The 17,569-nt window shown below is 41.7% G+C and overlaps 2 protein-coding genes across 5 annotated transcripts in view; one reads left to right on the top strand and one right to left on the bottom strand.

The window, feature by feature from the left end:
* Nucleotides 1-17,569, top strand: part of DHRS3 (dehydrogenase/reductase 3) — a 1,035,619-nt gene that overhangs the window by 301,770 nt on the left and 716,280 nt on the right. The gene's annotated exons all lie outside the window — the stretch shown is intronic.
* The window catches only part of PRDM2 (PR/SET domain 2), a 116,716-nt gene that overhangs the window by 47,607 nt on the left and 51,540 nt on the right, over nucleotides 1-17,569 (bottom strand). For 3 of the 4 annotated variants that reach the window (XM_050787808.1, XM_050787799.1, XM_050787816.1), the window contains exon 6: nucleotides 3,951-4,061. The exons of the other annotated variant lie outside the window; for it this stretch is intronic. In XM_050787808.1, coding sequence (XP_050643765.1) covers nucleotides 3,951-4,061 — 111 coding nt within the window. The remainder of the gene's footprint in view (nucleotides 1-3,950; nucleotides 4,062-17,569) is intronic. 4 annotated transcript variants of the gene reach the window in all.

Here is a 17,569-nt window from a genome sequence, read left to right as displayed (position 1 = left end):
AGAACTGCGATAATCCTGGCTAATAAAATGTTGAAGACCACAAGAGAAGCAACTATGGTCTGTGTGCATGTGCATGTGCATGTTGTGGGGGAAATCAAGAGCTTACTTCAGACGTGCTAGAGTTTAAGGTACCTGAATACATTAAGTAGACAGCTTTATATGAATCTGGAATTCAATAAAGAGGCTGGCCTAGAAATTTCAAAATCCTAGAGAAGGCCAGAGAAGGTATCGGACTGGATGAGGTCACCTGGCAAGTGAACACAGGCAGAAGAGGGATGAGACGACTGTGTCCCAGATGACTCCACAACTGAGGCTGGGGGAAAGGCCAGTGAGGTATCTGGAGAAGCAAGAGAGTGGTGGCCCTTCGGCTAAGTAAACAAACTGCTTCACGGAGGGAATGATCAGCTGTGTTCAGAACTCCTGCTGGGTTGGATAAGGACTGAGAATGGAACATTCCATCTGCCAAGGCAGAGGTCTGGTGATTGCGACAGCAAGTGGAGTGGTGGGGACAAATGCCTAACAGAGTTCCTAAAAGAATGGAAGGAGACGGGAGAGACAGGGAAACTATTAGCGACTCTTTCAAATTTAGCTGTAAAGAAAAAGAAATGCAGAAGAGACTGGAAGAAAACACAGGGACAACAGGATTCTTAAAGACAGAAGCTGTAATCATGGTTTCATGCTAGTAGGAATGGTCCCCAATGCTGCTGTCGTGACAGTCCCACTTCCTGCACTGCAGAACCGGGCCCCTCTACCGCAGGCACTAGGAGAGTGAAGAAAGGCTCCGTGGAGCAGGCAGAGCTATTCTGACTTCTTCTCCAGGCTACATTACCTGGCTGTTCCCCCAGGCACCTGCAAATACTGACTTAGCACCCACTATCTGCCAGCACTAGGTAAACAAGACTGTCAAGATCCTTACCCACAAAGAGCTTCACTTTCATAGAAGCCACACACAAGCAGGAAGGCAACGAAACTATAGAACATTAATGGCTGTGTTTATGGAAGTAAGTGTGGTACGGAAGCATCTCACACGGGCTTGATTAATCAGGAAAGGATTCTTAGAGAAAGGGCTAAGCAGACTGAACCTGAAGGATACAAGAATTAAGGACAGAACAGGAAAAGCAAGCAGAGAAGAATCAAAACATAGAGAACATTATAAATTAATGTGGACTTATCTGGCGACAGTGGGGAGCCGCTGAAGGTATTTGAAAGCAGGAGAGTGCCATCTGGGAGATTCGGCTGCAGGGTGGGTGAAAGGATGGGGGAAGGTCATTACTGGAGGCTGAGGAGCAAGACTGGCCGAGCGGAATGAGAATGGAGATGCTGGCTGCTGTGCTAACAAGGAAAGGGGAAGAAGCAGTGGAGGCAGAAAAGAGCAGCCAGACCCTCATGATCCGAGAGGCCTGCTACTGGACACGTGGACTGTGTGGACACAGTGGGGAAGAGGTCAATGCCAGGTACTATTCATACAAGCTCACTTATTCAGTCCTAGCCCCCTTGCTGTTTCCCAGGAATACGGGGAACTAATTTTTCCCATCTGCTACTACATTTACTAGCAATGAGGTTTCTGTTTCCAAACAGAAACAGCCTTCTCTCCCCCTAGACTAATTTCATAAATTCCATGAGCTTTCCACAAACTGGGCAACCAGTCATTCGATGGTAGTAATGTATTTCAAATTAGGAGCTACCTCTCTTTTCAAAGACATTTTCAATAGAGACCCAGAATACTGCCAAAAGAGTTGAAATGAAACAACAGAAAATGCAATTCTAAGGCTCAGAAATTTCCTAATACACTTCATTTTCAGTCAAAATCTGTGGCTTCTTTTGATGGGGAAAAAATGTCTTTCCCCATGACTGGTAAACAATCCCAGATTTAAAACTGTCCAAAGTAATACAAACCAAAGACCGACCAGCTCTATTAACAAGTACGGCCCATGCCAGAGTGGGTCCACGCACTTGATGTGATCTGTGGAGTTTTAACATAAAGGGAGGTTTGGGAGCACAAAGAAGAGTCTGAACTGTTTGCTCATGATACAGACCATTAGCTGAGGACAATGCAGAACATTCAGGGGAAGCCTACGACCCCACTTTGACCAGCTGTGCCACATACTGGGGGATAAAGAGCAAGTGTCATTTTTCTTTTCTTTTTTTCTTTTTTTTTTTGAGACGGAGTCTCGCTCTGTCTCCCAGGCTGGATTGCAGGGACGCGATCTCAGCTCACTGCAAGCTCCACCTCCCAGGTTCACGCTATTCCCCTGCCTCAGCCTCCCAAGTAGCTGGGACTACAGGTGCCCACCACCACGCCCGGCTAATTTTTTGTATTTTTAGTAGAGACGGGATTTCACCGTGTTAGCCAGGATGGTCTCGAGCTCCTGACCTTGTGATCCACCTGCCTCAGCCTCCCAAAGTGCTAGGATTACAGGCGTGAGCCACCGCGCCGGGCCAGCAAGTGTCATTTTTCATGGGACCTGATGTTGCATCAGGAGAAAAATAATTCTCTTGAATTACTCAAGGGGAGTAGACGACTGTTGAACCTGTTTTCTAATTCTGCCACCAAAGGTAGTAAGGTTCCTTTCTAATTTTTGTTGTTCAAAATAAACTCTCGGCAAATCTGCAATAAGGAGGCAGAACTTAGTTTTAAGACTCTGGGAAATGAATTTGACTATTCTTGCTTCATAAAATGGCACAGAAAATTATAATCTTTTATGAATGTTATCATCACAAACAGTGCTTAAAAATGGTTATGAAAGGCATCCAAAATATTTTGGTTATTTTCCTCTACAAATATTTCTTAAAGAGTCACAAACCTGTCTTCTGAAATTTGCCTACTTGGGTCACTATAAACAACTCGAGTAAGCTCCGATCTGCGAAAATTTGCCCACGGCAAATTAAGACACACCTCCTTCCCTTCTGCATTAATAGTCTCAATATGGTGGCCCAACTGCAATGAGCACAGGGCAAGCTGTCTTTCTGACTTTCAATCCATGCCTCTTGGTTGGATTCTTACGTCACAGTAGGCCTAGAATATTAATCAGCAGAGGGACTATAAAGGAGAAAATTTTAAGGGGAGAAACACGAAGAGAGAAAATAAGAATTTAAATTCTAACAAAAAACAGAAACACACTTCATTCTGTACACTTTTTGTTCTGTTATACAAAAATCAAAGATCTTTGATATTTTAAGTAAATGCTTAATTTGCAGTATAAAACATCCATGTATTAAAGTGTACAAATAAGTATATATACAGCAAGATAAAATGTTCACTAAATATATATACCCATGTGACCATTCCACAGATGAGTAACAGAAAACAACAAGCACCTCAGGAGCCTCCTCATGTCCTTTTGCTATCACTATTTTTTGATGGTTTTGAACTTTATGCTATTTTTAAATGCAATCATATGTTTCATTTTATTATCATTTTTATTTTTTTTAGAGACAGAGTCTCACCCTGTTACCCAGGCTGGAGTACAGTGAGGGGGATCACAGCTCAATAGCCTCAAACTCCTGGGCACCAGTGATCCCCCCGCCTGTAGCCAGGACTACAGGCACATGCCATCATCTTAGTGAATGTTCTTATTTCATTTTCTTTTGTAGAAACAGGGTCTCACTATGTTGCCCAAGCTGGTCTCAAACTCCCGGCCTCAAGAGATTCTTCTGGCTCAGCCTCCCAAAGTGCTGGGATTACAGGCGTGAGCCACCACACTTGGTCTCATTTTATTTTAACAAGGGAACAAATTCATTTTTAAGAAGAAAAGTCTTTCATAATTGTTTGAAGGGAAGGTAGCATATAGAAGGCTCAGCTTACCATATTAAATTTAGGCAGCTTTTTTCCTGTTTAACCTCATAAAGATCCTAAATGATTCTCAGAAGGACAACACAAGGAGACACAAAGTTAAATTCACTGGGTACATATATACTCAATTCAGACCAGGCCAATATCACAAGCTTACCTTCTGCAGAATCTCTCATATTTGCAGAGGTGAAATCTGGCTCACTTGTCTTCAGTTGTATGTCTTGGATTTTGTTTCCTTTGTTTTTATTTTCCTGGGATTTTTTCTTCCCTGAAACATAATTTTTATTTATTTATTCATTTATTCTTTCATTCGCTCATGTGTTATTCTGAATTATTGAAGAAGACAATTATTAATCCAATCAAGCACACTGTATATTCCTGGGCAATTATCACTTTGGATTCCTAAAGGAATGAATCATGACTATAAATACTATGTTATACAGATAAATGATGACAGAGGGGAAAAGAAAGAAACCCATCAATCTTGTATTTTTGAGAATCTTGGGCATTAGTTCCCTTCATAGCTATAATGACCATCAAATTATGAGGTAAGGTATTCTCAAAAAGTTACTATTGATGTCAAAGGAAAATTAGTAATAGCATTGAATTTCAATGCCACATAGTTAATAGGAACTGACTATTTGTAAGAAGCATATTAGAGAAAAACAATGTTATAACTTGGGGCCCTTTTAACTAAGACATGATTATCCATAATTGTTGGAAGCAAAACAAGAGAAGCAGAGATTCTGCTGAATTTCAAAAGATACACATTCACAACGGCTTAAATACCAAATTCAGAGTAATTATGAATAATTCACTGTCCACCAGCATGGCACTCTGAGAGCCCTGAGGGATCTGACTAGGTCCAGCCCAGGTCAATATTTCATTAACAATTCAGAGGATGGAATTCAGAAACACTGACTGCATTCCAAGTGATACCATACGTTTAGAAGGTAAGATTAAATTGCAACATCATTCTGATAAGCTGGAACAACGAACTCAAGTCATGAAGATAAGAAACAATTATCTATAGGAGTAATTATACTGAAGAAGTCAGAAGCCCAGTTTCTTTAGGATTTAACCAGAATTTTTAACCTTTCTTTTACATTTTTTAATTACCAGATTTCTATTTTTCTGGAAGCTGGTGTTTCACAGTCTTCAGATCCAGACAGATCCCCATTCTTCCCTAACAATCCTCCTTTTTCTCCACTGCTCTCCCCCAGACAAACCTCCACCAGCTTCCAGAACTACAAGCCTCTGACACTTTTTATCTCTGCGTTAGTAAAATCAAACTAAAAACGACTTAAAGCTGCTATACATACATAAAGTTATATTCTCCATAACAGAGAATCACTACCAGGAAGCATAATTAGTTAAAACTGTAAACAAACAAAAATGAGGTCAGAGACATAAAACAGCATCATTGAAAACATCTAGATTAAAAGTAGAAACATCAAGTACAATACAAAGCAAAAACAAACCCTAAAAAACACCACCAGATTTTGATAAAAAATTTGAGAAATAACCTTAACAGTCATTTTGCTTGTTAATCTTAAAACGCAAATTCTAAAATACTATTTTAAACGCTTTTTTTTTTTTTTTTTTTTTTTTTGAGACAGAGTCTTACTCTGTCGCCTGGAGTGCAGTGGTGCGATCTCAGCTCACTGCAAGCTCCACCTCGCAGGTTCACGCCATTCTCCTGCCTCAGCCTCCCGAGTAGCTGGGAACTACAGGCACCTGCCACCACACCCGGCTAATTTTCTGTATTTTTAGTAGAGACGAGGTTTCACTGTGTTCGCCAGGATGGTCTCAATCTCCTGGCCTCGTGATCTGCCTGCTTCAGCCTCCCAAAGTGCTGGGATTACAGGCGTGAGCCACCGCGCCCGGCCTAAACACCTAATTCTTCAGCCCATAGGAAATCCGATTTTTTTGCCACTACATTTATAAGGGTTTGAGCAAATACATTCCTGATAGCCTGTCTATCCATTCACTTCCAAAGGCACTTAAAATGGAACGCAAGAAACAAACACACACTTTACTGGGACCACACTCCCGTGGTAACAAGAGTGAAGGATCTGCACAGAGCTGACTAACACGTGTCTCCAGGTGAGGAATTATAAGCCAATCTCCCTCCATAAGGGGCACAAACATCTAAGCACCTTTCCACAGGCATAACCTCCTCTTGTGATTCTTTCTCCCTCTGTCAACTTAACAGCACTTTGTCTAAATCAGATAATGACAAAGGTTCTTCAGGGATCCAGTTTTAAGGGAATTTGGATTCTACCTCCTTTCCATCAGTTCTCTTACACTTATGACATAAGCTAGTTCTGTCTGTGTGTAATGCTCAGCCCATATTAGATTACTGATAGCAAACAAAATGCTCATTGCCCAAACACATCCATAATACAAATATAAATGACTACTGACATAACTTCTCTGTGCTGCAACTGATGTGTGAGGAAATCCATGGCTTCTTTTATGACCATGTGAAGAAAGAGTTCCTGGCGTAGCCCACAGATTCAAAAATCATATTCAGAAACTTTTTCCCTGAATCCAATGACATTTTTATAAGACATACCCCCTCAGGCGCCCCAAACAGGCCAAGGAATGTGCCCTTTTTTTTACTGATCATTTACTTAGTACTTAGTATGAGCTTTTACAATAAATTAAAAGAGAGGTGTAATGTAAACCTTCACTCCTCGCATAAACCTTACACACATTTAAAGAAGGGCCACACTGTAAAATTTAATAGAAAAACAGATGTCAATTTGCTGTAATACAATCACTTGCAAAAGAAATGCAATGATTTTTCCACAACCTCCCAAGTGCTGTACAAACCCAGTCTGTAGGTCATATAAACAGCAAAGTACACTGTTCTATATGTAAATAGAGTATTAAATAAGTAAAATGTCTAGATGAAATCTTAACAAAAGGAAGTACAATCTTAATACCATTAAGATGCACTCGAAATCACATACTATCTAAAAGGTAAAGTGCTATTTTAAGTTTTATAACAAGAACGTTAGAGCACCTAGCTGACTCTAAATGTCAAATTCCTTTTTTGGACAACCAAAACTAATCAGTGAGAACTCCCTTTTCTCTCCCCAGGTGTCCTCTTTAAAAGTCATGACCCTGGAAACCTAATCCACTATGAGTAGAAGCCATTTGTAGTAGGTACATCTCCTGTATCCTATCAGAGGACTAAGGAAGGTATCCCGCCACAGACCGCTACAGGTGCCTCAACCACACCATGAACGACATCTGGGCCAGATAATCAATCCTTGGCTGTGGGGTGGGCTGTCTGATGCACTGGAAGATGTTTAACAGCACCTGTAGCCTCTATTTAGTAGATGCTAGCGGTACCCCGCTTCTAATTGTGACAATCCAAAGTCTCTAGACATGGCCAGATGTCCCCTGGGGAGATTTCCTCAGGTTAAGAACCACTGGGCTAGACCAATGCATTTCTGTGTCACTAAAGACCTGTGAAACTTAACAGTCTATATACATATTAAAAATTACAAAAAGTACTTGAATAACACTAATAAGCCAATTCTAAAATGAAGCGATAAAGAACTAAATTTACCACCAAACTAAATTTGGTGAACACCAACAGACTTAGTTTATCAAGGAAATGAGTGTATCACGAGTCTATCATGGAATTGAGATCATCTGACACCTGAAACAATGTTCTCAATCTTCATGAGAACCATCTGTTAAGTTACTTCTCATCATGACAGCCTTAGACTAGGATAAAGGAACTATCGAAATCACCTGTCCTGCCTTCAATTTCGTGGGAGAAAGTGAAGGCCAGGGCCAGAGGGGGACTAATTAGTCTATGGCAGAACAGAAAGCAGAACCAGGGGTCCTGCCCACACATACACATGCTTGGTGTCCCTCACAATCTCCAAATATTGCAGCAACAGGTGGTGGAACCTGCCACATTTCCTTAAACCAGTACTGATTTCTTCTGACACCTGATTTCTGTCCTATATGTCATCAAATTAAAAGAAAAAAACTAAACCCATAAGGACATTTACAAAGAGGAGATGGAATTTGTGAGCTTCTCTCTGTGAAGCAGAGGAGCAGGAGCCACTGAGAGCCTGGCAAGCACACAAGTGCACTTACCATCGGGTCCTGGGGGTCCTACAGGGTGCTACTGCCAGCTGGCTGCTCCGCTTGGTCTAGACAAGAAAGACAGAGGAATGAAACACAAGGAAAGTGAAATGGAAATGATCACAAGAACAGCAGAGGGACAGAACACCACAATGTGCATGAGGAAAAGAAAGGAATAGATCAAGATGAGAGACTGAATGCAACAGAAGGAAAACAGCAGTTACCTACTGCATCAAGTTGCTCACATACCAAAATTAATGTTTAACTGTGTACTTAGTTGCTGAGAATAAGACCAATGTAGTGTATTCATTCTTGGGCCTGTACTGTGCCCTTATTCTAAAACTGATGCCCCTACCACTTAATGGATCCATTTTGCTAGAAGCCCCCGAAGTCCCAACGCATAAATCCCTTTACAAGGGAGACACCCAAAGAGCAGAGATGTGAAATAATCTGCCCAATGCCACACGACTACAGTAGCTGTAAAGCCAGAATGAAAACTCAAGGGCCAGGAGCAGTGGGTCACACCTGTAATCCTAGCACTTTGGGAGGCCGAGGCAGGCAGATCACCTGAGGTTAGGAGTTCGAGACCAGCCTGGCCAACATAGTGGGTGAAACCCCATCTCTACTAAAAATACAAAAATTAGCCAGCCATGGTGGAGGGCACCTGTAATCCCAGCTACTTGGGAGGCTGAGGCAGGAGAATCACTTGAACCCCGGAGGTGGAGGTTGCGGTGAGCCAAGATAATGCCACTGCATTCCAGCCTGAATGACAAGAGCAAAGCTCCATCTTAAAAAAAAAAAAAGAAGGCCAGGCATGGTGGCTCACGCCTGTAATCCCAGCACTTTGGGAGGCTGAGGCAGGTGGATCACGAAGTCAGGAGATCAAGACCATCCTGGCTAATGCGGTGAAACCCATTCTCTACTAAAACTACAAAAAACCAGCCAGGTGTGGTGGCGGGTGCCCGCAGTATAGTCCCAGCTACTCGGGAGGCCAAGGCAGGAGAATGGCGTGAACCTGGGAGGTGGAGCTTGCAGTGAGCCAAGATCACGCCACTGGACTCCAGCCTGGGCAACAGAGTGAGACTCCGTCTAAAACAAACAAACAAACAAACAAACAAACAAAAAACTCAAGGACAAAATGTTAAAAATGATCTTTCTCTTACAGTTAATTCTTAGTATCAATAATGACTTAATATGCATACTTTTTTTTTTTCTTTTGAGACAGGGTCTTACTCTGTCTCTCACTCTGTCATCCAGGCTAGAGTGCAATGGCACGATCTCGATTCACTGCAGCCTCGACTTCCTGGGCTCAGGTGCTCCTTCCTGCCTCAGCCTCCTATGTAGCCGAAACTACAGGAATGTGATACCATGCCTGCCTAAATTTTGTTTCTTTTTTGCAGAGACAAGATCTTGCTGTGTTGCCCAGGCTGGTCTCGAACTCCTGGACGCAGCAATCCTCTGGCCTTGGCCTCTCAAAGTGCTGGGATTACAGGTGTAGCCACAGCATCCAGCAGCATACCTTACTTTACAAAGCATTTTACATCCATTATTTCACTGGTTTCAAGGGCAAGTGAAAAAAGTTGCATAAAGACTTGCTTGGCCAGGCACAGTGGCTCATGCCTGTAATCCTAGCACTCTGGGAGGCCAAGGTAGGCAGATTGCTTAAGCTTAGGGGCTCAAGACCAGCCTGGGCAACACTGTGAGACTCCCATATCTATCAAAAAAGAAAAAATTAGCTGTGCATGGTGGTGTATGCCTATGGTGCCAGCTACTTGGGAGGCTGAGGTGGGAGGATCACTTGAGCCCAGAAGGTCAAGGCTGCAGTTAGCCATGATCATGCCACTGCACTCCAGCATGGGCGACAGAGATTGTCTCAAAAACAAAACGAAGACTTAAACTGCATTTATAGTTTTTGTTTTTTTTTTTTAAGCAACAAATTGGAACGCTTTTTTTTTTTTTTTAATTTCTATTTTATCTTGTGGCAGAAACAAGTCAATAGCACGGAACCCTGATCTAAACAAGTATGATTGACCACTGAATAGTATCAACAAAACTGGATTTTGTAATGAAATAGCTACCAAAGACATTCAACAGCCATAATGACTATTTTCTAAGACAGCATTATACTGCTGATGCCTGTGATATGAGTTATAAAACCAAAATTGCCTAAAGCATCGCATGCAAAATTTAACCTAGGTCTGGACTATGTTCTACTATCCTAATAAACTGGACAGACACACTAGGAAATTCTAGAGAATAATGTTTCACTTTAAAATGTTCAGGCAGTAGAGAGAATGCAAAATTCTGGGAGGCCTGCTCAAGTTACAAGAAAAATTCATCACAACAGTGAAGGCTCAGGCATTTGGTGATTTAAATGAATTAAATTTAAAACTATATGTAACTCTACATGTGCTGCCTCCTCACTGGGGAGCTATCCAACTCTGAAGGATAAAATCAGAATTAAATATCTGTGCACAGAAGCTAGGTCCATTCAATCTTCACTCGGGGAGCTCATCCTCTTACTCAGACACACAGTTGGTTCCAAATCAGACAAGACTCCAACTGGGAGATTTCCACAGCTGTACCATGAATGGTCATCAAGGACACGGGCTTCCCAACAGCACTGATACCAACTCACCAAGGTGGGTTGTGCCTGCTGCCTCCAGTTCCTCTGCCCTCCATCAGTCCTTCATCCTTGCAACTGAACTTCCACCCTCTCTCTACAGGAATCCAATTCCCATGGTTACCACTAATACCATAATTACAAAACCCAACAGTTCTTCAGGCTTTATTTGCCCCAAGTTTCTCCTTCACATTTGACAACTTGGTATTTCTTTCATTCTTAGAATTCCTCCTCCCAGCCTTAAGACACTACCATCTAGAATCTCACCCTTTTGCAGAGTCTTAACCTCTTCTTCCTCCCCCTGGATAAGATGGCCCTTCCTAGGAAACTGAAGACTGGAACCATGCTTTCACACTAGGTTGAAGAAAGGCTTTGATGAAAGCATATGACTAAGTTGAGGGCACAGACCCTAGGCAACAGGGTAAATGTTGAACTCACTATGCTCAAGGCTCAGAGAAGAACCAGAACACTCTGGAGCAAAAAAAGCCTTGAAGGTCATCTGCGTCACCTGCATTTCAGTAAGAATGAGCAATACATTATAATATCCAGCCTCTCAAATTTTTCAAAGTCAAAGGTGTCTTCTGTGACAGCAGGCCAGCTGTGGCACTAGTATCACTTAGGATACATCTGGTTTGGAGAAAAGTTAGAGTTCTCAAAGCAAGTTTAAAAGGCTTAACTGGGAGGAGAAAAGTATAAAGTACATGTGAAATGACTCCTATAAAAGTTTTAAAAATCACAATCTGTAATAGATTGTGTTGGTAAGGAAGGGGAATCGATGGATAATGGCAAAGTTGTTATCTTAAGAATGGCCAAGTGCCGACCAGGCACAGTGGCTCATGCCTGTAATCCCAACACTTTGGGAGGCCGAGGCAGGCAGATCACAAGGTCAGGAGTTCGAGACCAGCCTGACCAACATGGTGAAACCCCATCTCTACTAAAAATACAAAAATTAGCCAGGCTTGGTGGCATGCCTGTAATCCCAGCTACTCAGGAGGCTGAGACAGGATAATCACTTGAACTCAGGAGGCGGAGGCTGCAGTGAGCCTAGATCATGCCACTGCACTCCAGTCAGGGCGACAGAGCAAGACTCCATCTCAAAAAAAAAAAAAAAAAAGAACAGCCGAGTGATGCTATGTGTGAGATGGGGAAGGTCGACTGGAATTAGACCTCAGCTCTGCTGCATATGTGCCTAGTAGTTTAACATTCTGCGTTGGGTTGATGACAGGAAGAGAGAAGCTGGAAATGGATACCTAAAACTAAGCTTTCCATAAGGAATTAACAGTTCATTTCAATATTCTTAATGCATGCTTTAATGTAAGAGAATGACTTGGTACTCTGGAAGTCATCAAATGTCATTAACAAAAGAACTGGGAGACTTGGGCAGAAGGACTGATGGGGGCACCAGTGTGCCTCAACCAGAAATGCTTTCAGAAAGGTCAGCAGGTGGGTGGGGGTGGTTATCAGAGGATCACAAGTGGCTGTTACAACTGGTCACGGTGCGATCAGTGGCACAGCAAGCCCCATAGATCTGAAGTAGTAAGATGCTGCAACAGTTAGTTTTTATAAAAGTAACATGCCATGCATTTTCTATAGTTTCCTTTTTCACTTAAAATAACTTTGAAACTTATCTGACAGTAAAAAATTCTGTTAAGCTCCTTTGGCATAATTTCAAGTCTTTTTCTGCAATTAAACTCACCAAGAACTATCTGTAATCCTGGAGGCAAATTATAAAAATAAAACCTCTCTGATTTTAAGTAGCTCATGGTATTAAAACACAACTCTAGGTTTTGCTTCCAACAGAAACAATGGAAAAGTTTTAGATTTTGCAGTTCTGCAGACTGCAGTATAAATTCCTGAAATGCTTGCTTCCCACCGGGGGGCTGCTGCACAGCCTCTGCAGCTGTGGAGGCCGCGGGCTCCCCTAACTCTTCCAAATGTCAGGCTGATGGGAGAACAGCAAAGATCCATCGGAAGGGAGTCGGAGCTTTTATGTTGTTAGAAAAAGGCTTTCAGTGGTTTTGACTGGATAATTCCAAATCTTAAGGGCTTCCCAAATAAACTACACCAAATTCAAGATAAGAAAGCATTAAGTGTCCTTACCTTCTTTGGAGCCTCAAAAAGTGTTGTGGCATGAACAAAACGATGTGGGAGAATAATTAAATATAAACAAGCTGCTGACCTATTCTACTTTATAATCAATTTCTAGGTTTCCTTCTCATGTTTTTTTAGTAGCCTGAAAAATGTACCTAAAATCTGAAAACCTTAAATAATGAAGAGGCAACTACAAAATAAAGAACCTAATTCAAGTTACGGACTCAGCCCCCTGTGGCTGAAAAAACCAAAGCAGGAGGAGTTGTAGAAGAGGTGTGTTTCCAGTGCCTGGCAACCCTGAAAACCGAGGAGACGGCCACACCCTCGAGAACTTCTTACTCTCAGCTAAGAAGAAAATCATGTTTCCCCCTTTAAAGCCCATGACAAATTTTACAATACTGCATCCTGATGAAGTAACTACAACATCATTTTTAAATATTTTCAAGGAGTAAAAATCTGACATAAATATGCAACAAGATACAATGAAAACACTCAAAATTCATTCTTCACATTTGGTTACAGAAATGCCCATACGAACAATGGCCAAGCCACATGACTAATTAATCAAACCAGGCTATGCTGTACCCACAGAGATACATTTAAGGAACATCAAGAGGATATACATTCAGATTTTGGCAGGTGGCTCCCAGTGAGACAGTATTGATAAGAGTATGGTATCTCTACCTGCTAGTATTCTCTCAGACGAGCACTTGGTTACATTACACACACACACAAAAAAAAACACATGAGTTTTCATAAAGAAAATACCAACAGAAGTAAAATTAACAAGATAACTGAAAATGTTTTTATTGGTTGAGATAAAATATAACATTTTAAAATTTTGTAAAATTTGCAGTTTTACAAGTGCTATTTGGAAAAAGCCTCTACTTGGCCTGGATGGCAAAAAGTACTGCTCAAGTGTTGTCTACTGCCTACGCATACGACTCAGGAAAACCATTCAAGAAAAAACCACGATCCCCAGTAACATCAAACCCACAACGGACACACAGTTAAAAAGACTTTAAAGGGATTAAAAATACAACAGATACTATTAAATAGCCATAAATGCTCAGCATTCAAATTACCCCTGTTAACCTTCTGGTAGACATCTTTCAACTGTATGCAACACATCACTTCAAACAAAAAAATTAATGTTTCCTCTTTCCAAACAGTCACATACCCCATATTCTTTTTTTCCTGTTCACTGCACTTGGTTATTATACCCATCATTATTTAAATCAAATATCTAATTTAAACAATCATGTTGAGTGCCTGCCGGTATTAACCTAAGGGTGGATGTCTTGGCAGTTGGCTGGGATAATCATTCTTTATTTCCGCTTTATATTTTACTTCTCTTAAAAATGCAAAGACTAAGCAACGGCATTTGAATATGCCACATTTTAGCAGAGGTTTATAAAAACAAGAGCATTTACACAGGTATTAAGCTACCTAATCACTCGGCCTACCATGAAATGAGGCACTTTTATTCCAGCACAGGTTTTCAGACTCAGCCCCACTGTAGCTGATCAACCAGATCCCACCGCTGTGGAAGATCTCAACTGCACCCAGCCACCTCCCGCCGGCAGCTGAGCCTCTATCAGCACTTACGGACCGACACACCATCCACATAATCGCTCCAAGGAAAAAGACCTGGGACCTCTTCAGGCTTCTGCATGCACACTGGCTGGCACAAACTGTTCCCCTCTGGTAAACTCAGAGCTGCCAAGGCTGTCCTTCAGATTGAAGAGCAGGATGAAACTAAAACATACTCTCCACATAAACTCTTTTAAATCACAAGTTACATTTAAATTCAAATCTAGATTTTTTTTTTTTTTTGGAGACAGTCTTGCTCTGTCACTCAGGCTGGGGTGCAGCGATGCAATCTCAGCTCACTGCAACCTCTGCCTCCCGGGCTCAGGCGATTCTCCTGCCTCAGCCTCCCAAGATGCTGGGATTACAGGCATGAGCCACCATGGCCCAGCTAATTTTGTATTTTTAATAGAGCGGGTTTCACCATGTTGGTCAGGAGTTTGCTGACCCCAGGTGATCTGCCCACCTGGACCTCCCAAAGTGCTGGGATTATAGACGTGAGCCACCACACCCAGCTTAAATCCAGATTTTTAAAATAGATCTCCATCTAAATACAAAATTCTACTAGCCTATTCAGCAACGTGTATCTCATTCTCAGATGTGCTAGCTATTCAGGCTATATCAGACTACTATTCAAATTTAGCCCAAACTTATTATTCTTGATAGATTTTTAAAAAATTTCTTGAGTACTTTGTAAAGTTTCTGGAATTATGGTAAAGAAGTATTCTGATAATTTTCTTTGGCTGCTTATTAGCTATACAACACTTATGAGCTAAAGGGAATACAAATATGTATTACTACAAAGATGTCTATAATGAAAGAATTTAAAATTGGTGTTACATACCTGTTTAACTTTGCAAAAAACAGGCCCCTCTGCAGAAACGCCCTACTAATGTTAACAAGAAGCAAATTTTGAGTGGAAAAGATCTTCCAGAGAATCTGTATTTCATTAAAAATAGAGAAAAAAGAAGGGAGGGACAGTGAAAGCAGCAAGGAGTCAGGAGAGAAAGAGAAGGAGAAGAGAGGGAGGAGGGGAGGATGAAAAGTACTATCCACCCAGGTAAAGCCGGGAAGCCTGAGGAGCGCATGCTGTGGACCTGGCCTTGCTAACAGGCTCTGGCACTGAGAATGGAGCCTTTCAGAAGCACACAATCTTCCCTGGTGCTGGTCTCCAAGGATTATCCCACATTGTCCCCGAGCTGATGCTTTTCTATTTTTTGCCAATATAGGCGTAAAATAATGCCCACAGGGAACAAATTGAGCCTGGGAGGAAGGCTCACAGAGGACCACGGCCTGAATCAGACTTGAGTCCTTCCTAGACCAGTATCCATGGCTGGTGGAAAGAGTCTCTCAACCTACACACTCATTTCACCTGCTCCCAGCAGGTTCCTGTGTCTCCAAGGTTACCCGTGCTCCCTGCAAAGAGCTGACCCTAACTGAGGTGAGACAGTGGCTAGGCTCTTGTCCCCTTCCCCAGTGTGGTGGTGGCACTCAGAATAAAGTAGGTCCTCAAGATAAGTTTGGTCTTCAAAAACAGAAACCCATAAAAGTGAAATAGCATGAAATGCTGCTCCGCAGCCCTTGGACCATGACTTGCTTAACGAGAAATAATCCCATTCGAAGCAAATGGGAACCAGCTCTAATATATACTGGTAATACCGATCTGATACTGTCGTCAAAGAGAAGTAAATGAGGTAATGCACAAAACGAATGCCACATAGTGCCTGGCACAGACTCAATAAATGGAATCGATTGTAAGGAGTATCCACAGATTCTACTAAACAAATCACAGAAAGTGCACGCCTACAAATCTAAATTGTCGGCATATGTTCCTTCATATGAAGACAATGGCATTCTGCTTCCACTAACAAATCCTAATTCATCCATTTGTTTTGTTCATTTGTTCTCCACTGATTCACATGATCCCACCCAGGTATTATTATAAAAATGTACAAGTCCAATGAGGACAGAAGTTTGAGAGAATTCTGTCACTCACTCACTCACTCATGTCCACATCAGTATATATTAATGCTCTAACAGTGTAAGCTGTGAGTGTATTTCGTTTTTAAAGTCTGTAACCTACTGATTGTATTGCTTTAACTGTCTCTGCTTGAGTCTGAAAAGTGAACATACAGGTTCACTGTGGTGGTTCTTAATCTTTCGGAAAGGAGACTTCAGACCCCTCTGAGTATCAAGTAACACCTAAGGCCCTTCTCCCCAGACATTCACAAATGGACGTAAACACAACATTTGGTAGACAACATCGGGGGTCAGGGACTCCTGTGTTATTACAAAGTTAAGCTGTGAGTTTGTACAAGCATTGTGTATTAATAGAAGGAATGTACCTGTGTGATCCCTGAAAAAGAACTCCAACTCTTCAGAATACCCAGTCAAGATGCTGCTCAGATCATCAGGGCATTTCTTGCCAGAAAACTGATTATCATCAAATTAATTAGCACCTTCTAAGAAAATGGTTATTTCACCCATTTGGTTTTTTTCTGATTTCACCCCCAGAAAGACTATTTAAAAAATCTGGCATATACAGTCCTGAAACTGCTCCCACACAATTACTTTCAGGGCTGTCTGATAATTTAATACCTAAGAAAATGTTAAGAAAAATTCATTCACATAAAATCCTCTTATAACTGTCATGAGTGCTTTGGACCACAGAAAGGTAAGACAAGCAAACAGTGAGATATGTTTGCTTCTGCCCAGGCAAATGGAACAAAACAAATTCCAAGAGTTACCTAATGCACCAACCTATGTCACCACAGGTGTCCTCGTTTGGGTAACAGTGAAACAAGACAGCTTTTAAGAGACAAGCAGGTTTCTTGCACATAAAGAATTCCTTAATGCCACGATGTATCTAGTTGCGGATCCAAAGAGGCCCTTTACTCTTATCTAATTTGAAATCAACTGAATTCACTCCACGATCCGAAAGGAAAAAGTACGGATTTTAAGAGAACATGTTACACAAGATGGCAAAACTGTTCATTTTTTTGTTTTAGAAGTGTGCCAACCGGCCAGAGAACGGCAGTTACCACGGAATGAATTTTGCTGGTGCCCACCATTACAATGGGACGAACCAAAGGTCAGTGTGCCAGGAATATTCCTGTAACGTTCTCGCTTAATGCTCACAGCAACCCTGTAGGGTAGGTAGCTCATATTCCCGTTTTATAGACAGGCAAATTAAAGACCCAAACATGGGGAGTAACCCACCTGAAGTCACAATGCTATTAACTGGTGGAGCTGGTGCTTGAATCTGGTCTCTTAATTCCAAGGCTATGTTCTGGTGTATCACAATAAATTCTGCATACTGCACATCTCCTAACACTCAAGGTATACCCGGTATACCTGGG

Source organism: Macaca thibetana, chromosome 1 (genome assembly GCF_024542745.1).
Source record: "Macaca thibetana thibetana isolate TM-01 chromosome 1, ASM2454274v1, whole genome shotgun sequence".
Classification (NCBI taxonomy): Eukaryota; Metazoa; Chordata; class Mammalia; order Primates; family Cercopithecidae; genus Macaca; species Macaca thibetana.
This window is presented reverse-complemented; position numbering and strand designations above follow the sequence as displayed.